At 36.0% G+C, this 17,380-nt stretch overlaps 1 protein-coding gene across 1 annotated transcript in view; it reads left to right on the forward strand.

The window, feature by feature from the left end:
• LOC105198748 (ATP-binding cassette sub-family D member) overlaps positions 1 to 17,380 on the forward strand; it is a 105,269-nt gene that overhangs the window by 10,804 nt on the left and 77,085 nt on the right. The window contains exon 2 of the mRNA XM_039454681.1: positions 9,655 to 9,893. Within this exon, the coding sequence (XP_039310615.1) occupies positions 9,655 to 9,893 (239 nt within the window). The remainder of the gene's footprint in view (positions 1 to 9,654; positions 9,894 to 17,380) is intronic.

Consider the following 17,380-nt stretch of genomic DNA (forward strand, 5'->3'; position numbering starts at 1 on the left):
GGCCATTAGCTAGTTTTCTTTTAAACCATTCCTTGCTAAATTTTCTATTGTTAGTAGTTTCGGAAAGTGAAAAGTTGATTCTTTTCCTTGATCAGGGCCTTGTTCTATAAGAAAACTGCGAATAGAATCATTCAGCGGAAACCATGATCCTGGATCATTTTTATCAAGAGAGGCGGACGTATTATCTGGTTGCAAAGCTTTGGGGATTTCAGGACTTCCGTCTTGCAAAATAGAATCGTCTAAATCTAAATTAGTTGTATCTAAAAATTCGATCTCGTTTGTTTGATCATGATGTGATGTGATAGGTTCTGGTTCTTGACATATTTCATCTACTATATCGCCAGTTTTTATATTACTCATGTGAGAGTTGCTTGGACAATTTTCGGATACATTCAGATCGGCCTTTGTCCAGCTAATCAAAACTTTTGACATTTTTCTATCCTCATTTTCTTTATCCCGCTTTCTCTTCCGAAACTCAGCTCCAGATAGGCGTTTAGGAGGCATTATAGAACAATTATGTAGTCTAGTTTAAAGCAAACGAAACAGCAATTAGAACAAAATTCAAATATTGCAAATTGTATACTATAAAAGGTTAAAGCTCTCGCAACAACAAACACGTAAAATATAGGCAAATGAGAGCCAAAACGCCGATTACAAGGCGACAATTATAAATGTAAGATTCGAAGAATCTTACAACTATAATTGTAAGATTCTTCTCTCCGAAGACACTCATACAAAATACATTTGTTATATTTGTCGCCTTGTAATCGGCGTTTTGGCTCTCATTTGCCTGTATTTTACTTGTTCATTGCAAATTGTCCAGCGAGTTATTATAAGTATACTTAATACCTTCATGTTATTCAAGGGTAAGATAAACTAATAAAATATATTGATATATTATACAAGCAGTAACAATATTAGTGGCAAACTGTCATGACGCTGGTGATGGCACGGCAAATCTATGTCATAGATTTCGCGGAGAAATCAAAATCTGGCTACCGGTGCGCCCTCGGGGGGTTCAAGATCCAACTTTTCGCGTGAGTTTCAATTGTTTAGTAGCGTTCGCGGAACTAATACGACACCGGCTTAAAGCGGCCATAAAACTTAAGCTCATGGAGAAGGAATTACATTTTTTTTTCAAACTTCTTTTATTTTATTTAGAGACCCTCTAATCAGAGTCTGGACATAAGACGGTAACTTCTGATTGGTCCGCCATTTTTTTTCAACTCGCGCCAGTGTTATGAAATTTATATTGCTATCAAATATAATAAATCATTAAATTTGTTAAAAATGTCTACTTAAATGTAATACTTAACAAATAATATTAAACAATATAATTATATATAGTTATACATCATTATTATATATAGATTAACTATTATACATTAAATTTATAAACAATAATTTACCTCGCACAGATAAGAACCATTTGTTAGCGTCCAATTTTGATGATTTGTATTTTTAGTCCAGTCAACTCGACGTTTTTCATTTCTTGGGAATATTTTCATTATATATCCCTTTGATGAAGAATTATTACAAAATTCTGCCGCACATCCAACCATTATAACTTTATTTTATTACTTTATATTCACGCAGAATCACGCAGAATAAGCAAGTTAGGAAGTATTAAGAGAGAGTGAAATTGCTAGTACATATATTTCTTTCTCTCTCTCAGAATCTTGAAAAAAAATGTCGGATAATCTAACCTAACTGACTTATCCAGACTCTGATTAGAGGGTCTCTAATTTTATTATCTTGACTGCGCTCCCCTGAAGCTTGCGCCCGGTGCGGGGACACCGCTCTAGTTACGGCACTGTTGTGACCTAATTTTTTTTTAAATTGCCTACAACATAAAGAAGATTGTGTATATTCAAAGACATCTTTTATCAGATAATAGAAGTGTTTTGAAAAATGCAGATAAATATATTTGTTAATTGTTATCATGTGTTAAGAAATATTTGTTAGACAATATTCGAAACGCTGTATGTAACAATAAGAAATGTTTATAATGATTTTTATCTCACAAATCTTTTAATACAATTAATCCACAATACAACAAAAAAAGCAAAGGTTAAACTTTACAAAAGGGAAGCAGCTTCTGACGACCTTGACCTTGACATATGTTATTAATGGGAAAGTATTGAGTGACATACAAAAGGTTTAAAATAATACTCACTTCTTATTAAAAAAAATATTATTAGAAAAAGAAAAAACAGTTTTTCTTAATTATTTCAGAAAATATTAATTTTACAAAAAACTGTGTTAAACAAAAAATGAAGCTTATAATAAGCTCTATAAAAAAGGATATACATATTTTATCTAGCGTCAATACATTATAGTAAAAAAAATTGTTTTAAAATAATTTTTTTTATTTTTAGTAGGTTGGGTTATGTTAGGCTATTAGGCTCAAATTATTTTCCTGTGCATCGGGAGCGAAACAAGTACACACGCACACGCACACGCACACGCACACGCGCACACACACACACACACACACACACACACACACACACACACACACACACACACACACACACACACACACAGCACACACACACACACACACACACACACACACACACACACACACACACACACACACACACACACACGGTAATTCCACCCCCTCTTGCACCCACCCCATCGTTAGTGGACCAACTGAGACAGAGTTGATTAAGTTAGAAAAAATACGGGGCGTGGGTGCGGAGGAGGAGCAGAGCTCCTCTCCCACCCAAGCATCTGCTTTCACGCAAAACTATTAAAAATTAAAAAAAAACTTTCTTCAATAATATTCTTTAATAAGAAGTGAACATTACTCAAAACGTTTTGTATGTCACTCAGTACCTTCCCATTGATAACATATGTCACGGTCAAGGTCGTCAGAAGCTGCTCCCATTTGTAAAGTTTTACTAATCTTTTAATACACATAGTCAAAATAAGCGATCTCCGCGATGACAGCCGTTTACTAAGTTAGCGCAGCGAGAGAACCAATCAGCATCGCGCAAAAACGGCAACAATTACTTTGATACATATTTGACATATTCTTTACATGCTTTTTTGGAAAGAATAACGTTCTTCATGATAATTCTAATCGGTAAATATATCGAATAGGGGAGGCAGGCCCGATGACCTTGACTTTGACATGTATTATCGAGGTCATGATCCTGAATAACGCTCAACAAGTTTTAGCCGTCGCTCGTTCTTTGTTAAAAAGTTATAATCATAAAAAGTTTATAAAAATTAAAAGCAATAACTACACAAAAATACGGAGAGCGAGTGCAGGGCTCCGCCCCTTCCCTGCACCCTCTTACCGTATTTTTTCTAACCTAACTTATCCTTATTTTTGACGAAATTTGTAATGATATTAGATTTGAAATTATGGATTAGGAAAAATTTTTATGTGTGGTACAGAGAATCTTTTCATGCATCCTCTTCTCGTATTTTTCCTAACTCAACCTAATTCCTAATTCTATTTTAATTTAATTTTTAATCTAATATTGCAACGTGGTCAATTGGATATCCTTGGCCAAATTACAACTAAAATAGGGTTAAGTTAGGTTAGGAAAAATACGGGATGGGGATGCAGGAGGAGAGGCTTCGCCTCTCCCCCGCCCACGCGTTTTCTGTACTACATGTGAATATTCAAGTTTTTCGCGCAGTGTGCGTTAGCGTGTGCGTGTGCGCGCGTAACCTAACCCAAAATGTCAAATCTAATATCATTACAAATTACAACAAAAATAGGGGTAGGTAGGTTAGGTTAGAAATAATATATGTGTAGTTACTATTTTTAATTTTTATAAACCTTTATGATTATAACTTTTTAACGAAGGGCAAGCGACGGCTAAAACTTATTGGACGTTACTCAGGGTCATAACCTTGACAACATATGTCAAGGTCAAGGTTGTCGAGGCTGCCTCCCCTATTTAACATATTTACCTTCTAATCTCTTAACTCTACTTATTTGCGCTTTGTCAGAACATAAAATTCAATATTCAATTAATTTTTTAGTAATTTCACTACATAAATGCATTTTATCCAATACAAAATCCAAAATAATGTTAATTTTTGATTTTATGTATACTCGTACTAAAAGGATATGCCCAATATGATGCTCAGCATTATCATGATTTCTAAATGATTCTTCTATTTGAAGTCGCCTATTTGGAAAACAATAAACCATCATGTTTTCATATCCTGAACCATAAATCATGTATCTTTCGCACGCACTAAAACCACTTTGGTTTTTATAATATAAACTATGCATCTTTTAGTGCATCTAAAAGATGCATAGTTTATATTTCACTATGTCCAAACAAATTTCATCTTATCATTTTTATAAAAAATTGCACTGGCGTATTACATATGAAACAATGAAATTTTATAAAAATGGTTTATTTGTTAAAAATTCGTTATTCATTACATTATTTATATCCATAACAAACTCTATTAAAAAACTATTTAAATTTATAGGTTTAAAAACATCACTATATATTGCAACAGTGAAAGGTTTATAAAAGTCTATTTCTAAAAAAATTCAGAAAAAAGCAATTTTGCGTAAAATAGGCCAAAATTTCTTCTTTCACAAATTAAATAGTAGTAACCCATTAACGTTAAATTATATTTGTTATAGTTAAGCAATAACGCGGGGCATGGCAACCAAATGAGGTTACCATACCACGAAAACAAGCACATTTAAGCATTTTCACAACATAAATCCCAAAAACCCACGGACTACTTAGAATAACTGTTTCACGAAAACGCTGACAAGCGATTGCGCTAAACAGCGGCTTTGCGCAATTACTTCTGTATTAAACCGCCGCCTAAACGATCGAGCAATGAGTAATTCATGTAATAAATAATTCATTAAACTGAGTGTGAGACAGTGTGTCCCGTCGTGCCACGCCAAATATTAGAGTTATACCAGGTGTAACAACGCTGTAACTAACAACTGTAAGACCAATATATTTATTCTACACAATCACCAGATTCTTCCTCTTTAAATCACTTCACGGGACTTCGAGAACCTGATGTCCGCAAGCTTAGGCCCGCTTAGTGCGTTAGCCGCACAACAAACTGGTGCCAGAAGTGGAACCTATCCCGACACTACGGAGAAGAGATAATTCTGAAAGACCAAAAAGATAAAGGGCAAGCCAGGTTGAGACACCCCTGCCAAAACCAGTGGAAATCCACCTACGCATCGCTGAGACGCCGAATCGCCGAGCCACCGAGACGCCAAAACGCCGAATTACCGGATAGCCGAGCCGCCGAGCCGACAAAAGGCCACGCTGATCTACTGCCTTACAGAAATAGCCGCCAAGCATCCAGTTACGGAGCGCAACAGAAAACTGACACCATGGGAGCGGTAGTAGTTGCCGTAATACTGCAAGTCGTTTAATTCATTCATGTTTTCCGTAAATGTCGAATGACACTCTGACTGCTATCAAGATAAACGTTAGAGCAAATAATAGACAACATGTTAAGAACACTAGCACTCACAGGTGACGACGACTCAGACATCAAAAACAACGTAACTGAACGCGAATTCGCGGTACGAACACACGACTTCAGCCTAATGGAACAGAACGCCGATGACACTCGGACGCACTTTGACGCTAACTTCCGGTTAGCCCACTTTCCTGTCGACAGGTCCGTAGGGCCAACGATTCCGACGAACAATGAAATCAATAATGAAATATAATTACTGCACGATTCAATGAATGCAGAACCAAGCAGACTGAATAGCATACGCGAAGAAGTAGTGCATCTCATGCCCGTAACCAACGCCGCAATACGACAATTAATTCAAAATATAAAGGAATTACGTACACAAGTTGCGGGCATTGTGAACCGAGACTATGCGTCAACACAAGCTGCCGTCTCAATTTTCACGATCACGCGTTTGAGACAACGTATGGTCGAACATCTCACGACATACGTAATCAGCGCGAGTCCACCGTAAGCTTTCTAAATGACGCGCGTAATATCCCCAAGATCGACGGGACATTCCGAAACCGCGTTAAAGAATTTCTAAACACCAGCTCATATGCGATAAAAAATATTCATCCCGCGGAGGAACGTACATTATTGGAAGTTATAATATACGTATGCACCAAATTTAAAGGTAAAACAATGACCAGACGCAAAAAATAGAGAACTTTGAGCAACTCAAACGAGAGCTCGAGAGTGAATACTTAGGAAAAAAAAGCACCGTGCACCTGCAAATAGAATTTCATTCCCTAAAGTCAAGAAATAACGAGAGCGCTCAAGAGTTCGGCCGTCGAACGGACATATTAGCAATGGAATTATTTTATTCATTTGAAGGAAAGGAAAGATCACTCTTCGGAACAACAGCGAGCCATATTAGATAGCATTAAAGAACAGGCACTCAATATCTATCAAACCGGGCTACATGAGGAGATAAAATTACTTGTGCGATTGCAAAGGTACACTACTCTAGTAATAAGAGGCGCAACCGCCGAAGAGAAAGTAAAGGGCGCGAATAATCGTATCTCCGTTTACCAAGATAAGAATAAATATGAACCCAACAAACGGTTTTCCTTGCACGGCACAATACAATGTCAGAACTGGTCATTGGGGCCAAAACTGCCGAAGTAGCAGATACACTAACAGATTCTTACTGCCAAAACCAGATAAACGACCCCGGGTAAATGCAGTCAATAAATATTGTAATCATTGTCGGAAGAAGGGACATACCCGTCAAGAATGCTGGACTCTAAACGGCCAACCCGAAAAAACGAAATTTTCACGAACAGCCCGAATAAAAACGGACGAGAATATAAGAAAGACGGTAATCAAGAGAGAATGAGAGCAATCAAGGCCGCGGACGCGCATAGTAGCGACGACAAAGACGAAGAAAGGAAACTGTCCAGGCGAACGGCCGTGGAGTATCGAGTGGTACTTGCGCGCGCGTCACACGCCGATAACGGGTTGGATTTAATCTCACTGCCCATAAAGGAAGCAGCAAAAAATAAAATAGAGTTTTTATTTGATACGGGAGTGGCGATCTCCCTAATCAAATTAAAGACGTTGAAAAATGACAACAAAATAATAAAAGAACAGGTACGGATAACAGAAATATTAGGTCATGTCTTAGAAACACTGAGGAAAACATACATACACGTAATCATAAATACGACATTAAAGAAACATCCATTATACGTTATAAAAGATAATGCGCCAATAAGCTACGACGGAATGCTTGGAGTGGATTTCATACGAAAAAATAAAGCAACGTGCAATTACGCAAATAATAATCGACAATACACGATTAACGTTCTACCCATGTAAACAAATCACACTGCAACCACGGAGTGAAACAATTATCCAAGTCATTGCAGACGTAAACAGAACCGGCATTATAAGAAAAGCCAAAAGTGCACCCGGCGTGTACAGTGCGGTGCAACGATTCGAAAATCATAGTAAGTAGCTTGACTTACCGACGCTGAATCGGAAATGATAACGCACGCGCGCGCTTGGAATGGACATGAATAATTTTATAGATCAAATATTTTTATTATTAATGTTTATTACTTTATTAGTCTACATATTTATGTATAATTACGAGTATAGTTATATATGAAATATTTTTACTGGAAGCGAAAAAAATAAAAAAATAAATTAAAATTATATATATTAAAATTAAATAAATTAAAATTAAAAGTTGGTTCTTTAATGTTTTTTAAATAATAATAACATTATGCGTTTTGGATAAATGTTGCACCGTTAAATAAATTGGTGGGTCTGAAAAGAACCATTTAATAATATTGGAACCAACTCAATAGTCAGTCCAGTATCCTACCTACTTCACCCGTAAGGAAATATTTGGAATCATGGCGACAATTTTTCAGTCTTCACACCCGTAAACGACGATCATCTACCGATTATTCCATGCAATGAGTCGAATGTGCAAAAATGGATTAAACAGTGGCAAGAAGAAGGAAGAACGGGGATAGATGACAAGCGGAAACACAGCGATCAATGACTGCAGAAGTACATGCTTAGTAAAGCCGCACAACTACACGTGCGTAATATACACAAAAGAAGAAGCGGTAGACATACAGACGGCGTGCGTAACATTAGACGCCGTGGAGGAAGGAGACACCAAAACGGTGTACACAGCACACATAAGAGAAAAAAAATGAACCTCCGATACTAATGCGGCAAGAAAAATTAAAAGAATTGCTCCGCACGAAGCACCTAAGCAAAGAAGAACGAAAAGCATTATAAAAAGAATGTGAAGAATTCGTTGACATGTTTTTTCTAGAGGAAGACACGCTAACGCATATCTCAACTACAGTACAACACGAAATTAATACGAAAAGCGACAGCGCCCCGGTAAATATCCGGCCATACAGATTACCAGAAAAACACAAGGAAATTAATAAATAAATAAGCAAAATGCTAGCGGATAAGATAGTCAGACCCAGTGCGAGCCAATGGAACGCACTGATAATGGTGGTTCTAAAAAAGAGCAATACATCCAGGAAAAACAATTGCGAATCGTAGTTGACTTCAAAAAACTCAATGACTTGATCAGTGGCGACTCATTTCCACTGCTAAATATCACGGATATATTGGACCAGTTGGAAAGCGCCAAATATTTTTCAACATTAGACTTAGCGTCGGGCTACCATCAGATTTGGATGGCGGAACGAGATAAATGCAAAACAGTATTTTCAATATCTTACGGGCATTATGAGTACAATCGAATACCATTCGGGCTAAAACACGCACCGGCGACATTCCAGCGGTTAATGAACTTCTTTTTTGCCAGCATACAAGGCATTAGGTATCTCATACATCTAGACGATATTGTCATATCGTTATAAGTCAGCCTGCAAGAACATAACCGCTGCCTTATCGAAACATTTCAGAGATTAAGAAAAAGTAATCTTAAATTACAAATCAATAAATGTGAATTTCTGCGCAAAGAAGTCAACTACTTAGATCACGTAATCACCGAAAGTGGAATACGACCAGACCCTGCAAAAATAATCGCAGTAAAAAACTTTCTCACAGCAAATAAGGTAAAGGACGTACAGGCATTTCTAGGATTAGCCGGGTACTATTAAAGATTTATAGATAATTTTTCTAAAATAGCCAAGCCTCTAAGTACTGATTCAGAAAGATAAAAAGTTCACAGCACTGACTCAGGAAGATAAAAAACTTATAGGCAACTATTCAACAGTATGCGTTCGACACGTTAAAAGAAAAGCTAACGACAGCTCCGGTGTTAAATTATCCGGACTTCAAGGAAACTTTTATCGTAACGTAGTTGACGTCCTAACGCACCACGCTATTTCGATAACTCGATAATCGTTTTTCTGTAATAATAATATAGATGCTGGAAATATTTAATCATCATTTTCTCAAAAATGTCTAAATTTTTCAACAAATGGCTTTACTACAGTAAAAGTGTAAGTCAATACTACACACCAATAAAATTTTATTAAAACCGTTGATACACCGTGTCGCAGACTCCCCTTGTCAGTAGCGTAGTTTGAAAATTTTCTTGGAATGCATTTGCCCTTTAAACCATATTAGAGTTAAAAACAATAGCAATATCCTAATTTAGATAAATTAAAAAATTATAATATGTAAAATAAAATTTAATACTTTTATTTTTTTCTGCAGGGAGCGTCTGGTTAAATACGCCTACAAGATGTACCTGAGTCAACAGACTTACTATAGGGTATCAGCTCTAGACACTAGGCTCGGTGGGGCCGAGCAAAGACTGACAGATGACTTGTCAGAGCTAGCCAGTTCTGTAGCGCATCTGTATTCTAGTTTAACAAAACCGCTGCTAGACTGCGCTTTAGTTGGTATAGCGCTAATTTCATTTTCACATAAAATGGGCGCAAAAACGATACCAGGTGAGATTTTTATATTTATCAAGTAATAATTAACAATTAGAATAAGTTCTGATTAGTTAAGTAGAATTTACTAGTAACTAATTTATAAAACTAAATGTGTGCTGACAATAAAAAAACAGTTCATTTATGTTAAAAACTATTTCTAAAGAGTGCTAAACCCAATTAACGTACAAAAATGATATCATTATAATTAATATAAATTATAAAAGGTAAGAAACTGTAACGTAAATTGGGCTCGGAAGACTCAGAGTGAATGCACAAGTGATTCATAAATTAATTATATTTCCAATAGACTTGAAGACAATTTAATTAACAAAATTTATTGAGCGCAGTTCTACAGGCGGGACCAACGACACGTATCGTTTGCGCGCGTAGCGATAAAGGAGAGAGAGTACGACCTGGCGTGATGTTTGATGTCGTAGCGCCTTTAGAGCGAAGGAGATGACAATTCTCCACGTTCATCAGTCATATGATTCAGTGCTGCGATGCCGTGTTGTGGCTGAATTCGGAGGCGCAAGACCTCACGCGTGCTCGGTGTTCCGCACTTGCGTCCGTCGACGCCTTTAACTTTGGAGCAATGCGTATCTTCCAAGACTCTGGGCGTCGTGTCAGTGTATCCCCGATTACGTCTTCTCAATCACACGACACAGCCGGATTCCTCCGGTTTTGATCTTGTGCCCAGGCCGGTTCGAAAGCTTCTGTCTCCTAATTCTCCGGTCCCCGACTCCTTTCCCTTGCCACGCTCCCCTCCTACCATTACTTCTATTCTTATATTTCCTTCTCTCACATTCCATCGCCTCGCTTGTCTCGCGCTTTTCCTTTTCCGGTGGGCATATTTCCCACTTTTCCCTATACCTATCTCTTTCTTCTATCTTTTTTCTCTCTCTCCACTACGCCTCACAATTCGGCTAAATCTCTAAATTGCTACATTTACCCCCCCCCTCTTTTTTTTATTTGACGAGAATTACAAGTCGAATAAAAAAAATATGCTATTACTACTTTAAATGTAATTCACATCGTGTCCTTATCATTGTATCTTATGTTCTATTTATCTTAAATTCTTAATTCTTCTATTTACAATATATAGTTCTTCTATTTACAAAATATATAATTTACAATATATACATTTTTATTTCTACGTTTTATTGTCACGTTTCGTCCAAACTATAATACTTTTTAAGGACTGTCTATTAAATGTACCTTTCACTTTTGTGTCAATATTACCTAATACAAATGCATTGTTATCTAATACTTTATGTATTCTATACGGACCTTCATATAAATGGAAGAATTTTTTAACGGTTTTATCTATCGCTTTGGAAATAGGCGGAACCTTTAACAGTACTAGATTGTGTACTTTGAGAACAATTTTACTGATGCTTTTTTGATTTTTTTTGCGCTGCTCAAATTTTTCTTTTACATTTTTTAGCGCTATTTGAATTTTAACGTTTGCTGGATATTCCTCGGATTGTGGGAATTTTATCAACTCTTTTATCTTAAATGTAGGATCCGAACCAAAATGTAACGCGTGTGGAGTAAATCCGGTGCGACGTTACATTTAAAATCTGTTCAATTTTGTTTATGTGGTTTACCTACGCTGAATGTTTATTGTGACACAGTACTCGCAACATCTTTCCTAACTTCCTCATCACTCACTCGGTAGGATTGGAGATGCCGGATGGACGAATACGTTACTTTGACTCCTTCTTCTTTGATTTTGTTTTTCCAAATTTTTGAAGTGAATTGAGTGCCATGATTGCTCAACACCGATTTAGGCTTTCCATTTCTTTTAACGTAGTCATTCAAAAGCTTTCTGACACACGTTTCAGCGGTGGCTTTTTTTATCGGGTTAGAGATACAAGTTTTGAGAATGTATCCATTACGACAAATAGATACTGCATGCCCGTCTTAGATTTCGGCAGAGGACCATATAAATCTACTGTTGTTAAAACATGCAGAGCAGATGGAATTATTGCACAGTATTCACCAATCATTGCTATATTGTTAGGTTTTGTTTTTTGACATAAATCACATTGCTTTATTATTTTCTTTACTTCAGCATGCATTTTTTTCCAAAAGTACAATTTTTCCAGATATTTTATAATTTTGTACATTCCTACATGTCCAAGATTAATGTGTACCTCGTCGATCAACATTTTAGCAAATCCTCTGGGAATGACCAGTCTCCAAACATTTGCAAATCTGGATCTTTGAAATAATACATCATCTTTCACACAATATCCTACAATTTCTTTGTTGTTTTTAATCTTTTGTATTAATATTCTAATCTCACTATCTTTATGTTGTAGTTTTACAGTGTTCTTAATTTCACTCTTTAACTTTACTTCAAGAAAAATACTTGTTAAATTATATATTATTATATTCTGATGATCCTCCTGAGATCTTATTATTTGTTTTTGTATATTTAGGATTGTACACTCGTTGTCACTTAAGGCTGGTTTTATGTCCAACATATTTCTACTAAAAAAATCTGCGACTATGTTTTCTTTTCCAGGACAAAAAATTATAGAGAAGGAATACTGTTGTAGCAATAAATTCCAACGCATCATTCTCAAATTATTATACGACATTAATGTAAAGAAAATTAACGTTTTGTGATCCGTGACAATGTAAAAGTGTTTCCCCAATAGATACGTTCTCATCTTTGTTACTGAATAAATTATTGCGAGCATCTCTTTTTCAGTTGTAGTATAATTATTTTCCTACTTTGTCATCTACTGAGAATCGACACAATTCCCTGATTATTTTCATTATCGTATTGATACAAGATTTCTGAAATGCTCTCATTACTCGCATCCGTTTGCAGAAAAAAATGGCTTATTTGGAATAAAATGATAAAGAATGACTGTTTTGAGGAATGCATTTTTTAGTTTTTCAAAGGCTTTCTGACACTCCATAGTCCATTTCTATTTATTTTTTGTACTCAACAACTCCCTGAATGGCTGCAACAGTACCAAATAATTTTGATTGAATTTTTGATAACAGTTACATATTCCAATAAATTGCTGCAATTGAGTCCTATTTGCGGGGGTGTTAAAGTTTTGAATAACTTTTATTTTGTCAGGGTCTGGCCTAATGCTATCTCTCGACAAAATTACACCAAGGAAAGGCATCTCATCTTAACAAAATCTTGCTTTTTCTAGGTTGATCTTGAAGTTAAATTTATTTCACCTTTGTAGCACCAAATCTAAATGCCAGAGGTGCTCTTCAAAACTTTTGGATGTTATCAAAATATCATCGATATAGACTGTTACAAACGAATCAAAGGAATAATCGGTAAACCTTTACAAAAGGGGAGCAGCCTCTGACGACCTTGACCTTGACATATGTTATCAATGGGAAGGTACTGAGTAACATACAAAAGGTTTTAAGTAATGCTCTCGTCTTATTAAAAAAATATTATCAGAAAAAGAAAAAATAGTTTTTCTTAATTATTTCACTAAATATTTATTTTACGAAAAAATGTGTTAAACAAAAAATGAAGCTAGTAATAAGCTCTATAAAAAAGGTCATACACATTTTTTATTTAACTTCAAAACTTTAGTCGTTATAGTAGAAAAACTGTTTTAAAATAATTTTTTTTATTTTTAGTAATTTTGTGTGAAAAGTAGATGCTTGGGCGGGGGAGGGGCTCCGCCTCTCCCCCGCACCCCTTCCCCGTATTTGTTCTAACCCAACCCACCTCGTCTCAGTCGGTCCATTAATGTCAGGATGGATATGGGAGGGGGTGGACCGTTAGATGTATGTGTGTACAGTGAATGTTGACATCTTGGACATATTATTTCACTCCGTACAACATTTTTATCACACAAAAAATTCCCCAAGCGGTCAATATCGTGAGTTAAATGAATAAACTCATGGAAATGCATGATTTACAGAAGTCGAACACGAAGTTATTTGACTGACTGTCTGACATACACTAAACCGTAAACGAAATCAAAACAACGCATATTTTTCTATGTATAGACTTTCCATGCTTGTACTAAATAGCTACACAAAACAAGGTCCCCCCCCCCCCCTCTGTCTCGGGAGCGAAACAAGTACACACACATGTAACGGTCCACCCCCTCCCGCATCCATTCCGACGTTAGTGGACCGACTGAGACGAGGTGGGTTGGGTTAGAAAAAATACGGTGAAAGGGTGCGGGGGGGCGCTCCCCGCCCAAGCATCTACTTTTCACGCAAAACTATTGAGAATTTAAAAAACTTATTTTAAAACAGTTTTTCTATTATAACGACTAAAGTATTGAAGTTAGATAAAATATGTATATGACCTTTTTTTAGAGCTTATTACGAGCTTCATTTTTTGTTTGACACATTTCTTTGTAAAATGAATATTTTCTGAAATAAGTAAGAAAAACTGTTTTTTTCTTTCTGCAACGATATTTTTTTAATAAGACGTGAGCATTACTTAAAATCTTTTGTATGTTACTCAGTACCCTCCCTTCTTGATAACATATGTCAAGGTCAAGGTCGTCAGAGACTGCTCCCCTTTTGTAAAGGTTTACCGAATAATCAAGAATCCTTCTAATCGCCCTCATGAATGCACTTCCTGCAGTTTTTAGACCGAAAGGCACTCTACAAAAGTGATATACCGAACCGTTATGAATGAATGCGGTGAATCTTCTCGAAGCTTCCTCTAATGGGACTTGCCAATATCCGTTCCTCATATCTAACGAGATCATAAATCGCACCCATTCATGCTTTTGCAGGATTTCATTAATTAATGGTGGGCTCCCGTTGTCAGCTTCTACGTATTTATTTAGCATGCACGCGTCTAAGCAAATCCTAATTTGACCGTTGGACTTTTTACTATGCGCAAAGGATTACAAAACTCACTATCGACACGCTCAATTATGCCCTGCTTTAACAATTTATTTATCTCAATATCCACTAAAGCTCTATAATGTATCGGTACTGGATATGACTTATGTATGAAGGGTTTTTCTGCATTTTAATAATGTGCTTATACACGTTAATACCTACTATATTATTTTCCATTACTTCTTTGTTTTTGTATAAAATTTCGCACAATGCAGCCCTTCGCCGGTCGTTCAACGTCGCAAGCTTCCGCACGCACGAACGAATCTCGTCGTCGGAACAGACTCTACTTTCTATTTTTTGTTTCTCCTCAAATTCCTGACTATTTATTTGTCTCAATACTACTTCACCTATATTTTTATCTGTACCTCTATTATCTTTACTATCCCATTCCTTCACTTTTCTAAATTCATTCATCTCACCTTTGAATCTCACTCGCATTTCTCTTTTCTTATTATTTTTTTATATTTCCGCGCTTACCCATCTCCATATTGTTTTCATTCCTCCTTAAACAATTTGCTAATATTAAAATTATTTTCATCTTTTCTATCATCCATCATATTTTCTTTTTCTTCAATATCTAAACCAAAATTGTCCTCATTTGTATTATTTATCCCCTTACATGTAAGACTACTCATTGTATTTATTTTTGTCTTTTCCTGATTATTCTGCGAATTCTGCTCCGACAGCGCGACCCACTCAAACGACACCCACAACGGACGGATGACCGCATTTTGCAATCTAACTTCTAGTTTTTTATAATCAATTATGCCTTCATTGTGAGCGAGCCATTTTGATCCCAAAATTACATCTGCCGATAATTGCGGGACAACTAAGAAAATTGTGTCGATTATCTGTTGATCAATCATTATTTCTATAAAAATTTACTTTTTTATCTGAACATACTTATTCCCAATTAAATTATAAATTCGTATACTATTCACGGGCAACACTTGCACGCCGTCTTTCCGACTTATTTTCTCGTATACGGCGTCCGAAATGCATGTCTCACAATTTCCCGTATTAATTATACGGAAAATTGTGAGACATGCATCTCGGGCGCTCTATACACGCCGTCAGAAATCTTTACCTTTACAATTGGGCATCCAATGTCCGTCCTTCTGACATCTTCACGTCCAGTCTCACCGTCCTCAATTCCATTTTGTAGGTCCTCTTCAATGTCAACATCTCCTCTGCTCAAAACGGGACCCTTGTCTGTCGAGTACGCAGTTAGTTTAAATGTTTGTTCATAGTATTTCGATTGAAAGAATGCTGCAAAATATCAGTTGAATTAGTTCATGTATATGTTTGCGCTGCTTGGAACCGCGAGAGGCATATTCTGAATTCTTGGCATCCAAGGTTGTGCTGATTTGTTTACCCAATTATACGACTTCGTTTGTTCATAATTATTTAGGTGATTCTGATAATTTTGATAATTTTGATATTGTTGGTTCTGATAATTTGGGTTTATATGATTTTGAAAGTTTTGATAATTTTGGTTCTGGAAATTTGAATTCTGATAATTTGGATAGTTTAGATTGTAATGATTGTAATAATTATATCTGCCTGTGTTATTAAATTTCGCTCTATTTTGTGTACCATATTGATATTTGTATCTATTCCCGTTGATTCCCCTATTGATTTTGTTGATTCACAGCTTTATTTTTATTTCTATACATATTATTCTGGTCACCCAATCTATTATTATGACCCTTCGCATTTAATTAGCTATCCTGAACATTTAAATTTTTTATTTGGAAGTTTGAACTCTTCTTTTCCAAATCGTTTTTCCTTTCTTTTTTCTCTACTGAATTTAAATCTATATATTGCAATCTCTTAATGATAGTTTGTTCATCCTCAAAATCAGCCCCAGCTAACGTCTCCCGCGCCCTCCAAGGCAACTGCTGCGCAATCTTAAAATTAACTTCAAAATTTAGCATTTTTGGCTCGAAATATTGTGCTAATCTCCTCTATTCCGAGAAAAAGGCCTCTAGCGACTTGTTTTTCTCCTCATATCATCTATTTTGCCATTTCTCTTTGATTTTTATTTGTAAAGGTATTGAGAAAAATGCTTTCTTAAAATGCTTTTTAAATAGTTCAAACGTTATTAAATTTTGCTTATTATTTTCAAACTAATATTTTGCATTTTCTTCAAAACTGTTTCCTATTACCAACACTCTTGCCGCGTTCGCAATGTTTTTCACATTCAAATAATTCTCAAGATCATCTAAATATTTGATTGGATGTTTCTCATCCTCATCTTTAAATTTGGGAATTTTAATGTCTAGATGCATTCTTTGGAAGTCTACTAACAAACTCGGTACAGCCGCGCCACTCTGATTACTCGTCAAACTATCAATATTTTCGCGCAAACTTTGCGTCTGTTCCCGCTCCTCACTACATTTTAGGCGTAATTCCTGCAACTCACGCTCTATTCTATTGAATTTATCCTGTCTTTCACGCAACTTTAACACTTCCGCGTTTAAAGCGTTATATTGGCTTAATTGTTCTTTTATTTTTTTAATTTTGTCCTCCGTTTTTATTTTTTCACCAATACTTTGCCTTTTATCAGCCTTTTTTGTACTAATGTTCTTCTCGATACCTTCCGACGCTTTCTTAGCCAAATTACGCGTATCCCCATACAG

Source organism: Solenopsis invicta, chromosome 10 (genome assembly GCF_016802725.1).
Source record: "Solenopsis invicta isolate M01_SB chromosome 10, UNIL_Sinv_3.0, whole genome shotgun sequence".
NCBI classification, from domain to species: Eukaryota; Metazoa; Arthropoda; class Insecta; order Hymenoptera; family Formicidae; genus Solenopsis; species Solenopsis invicta.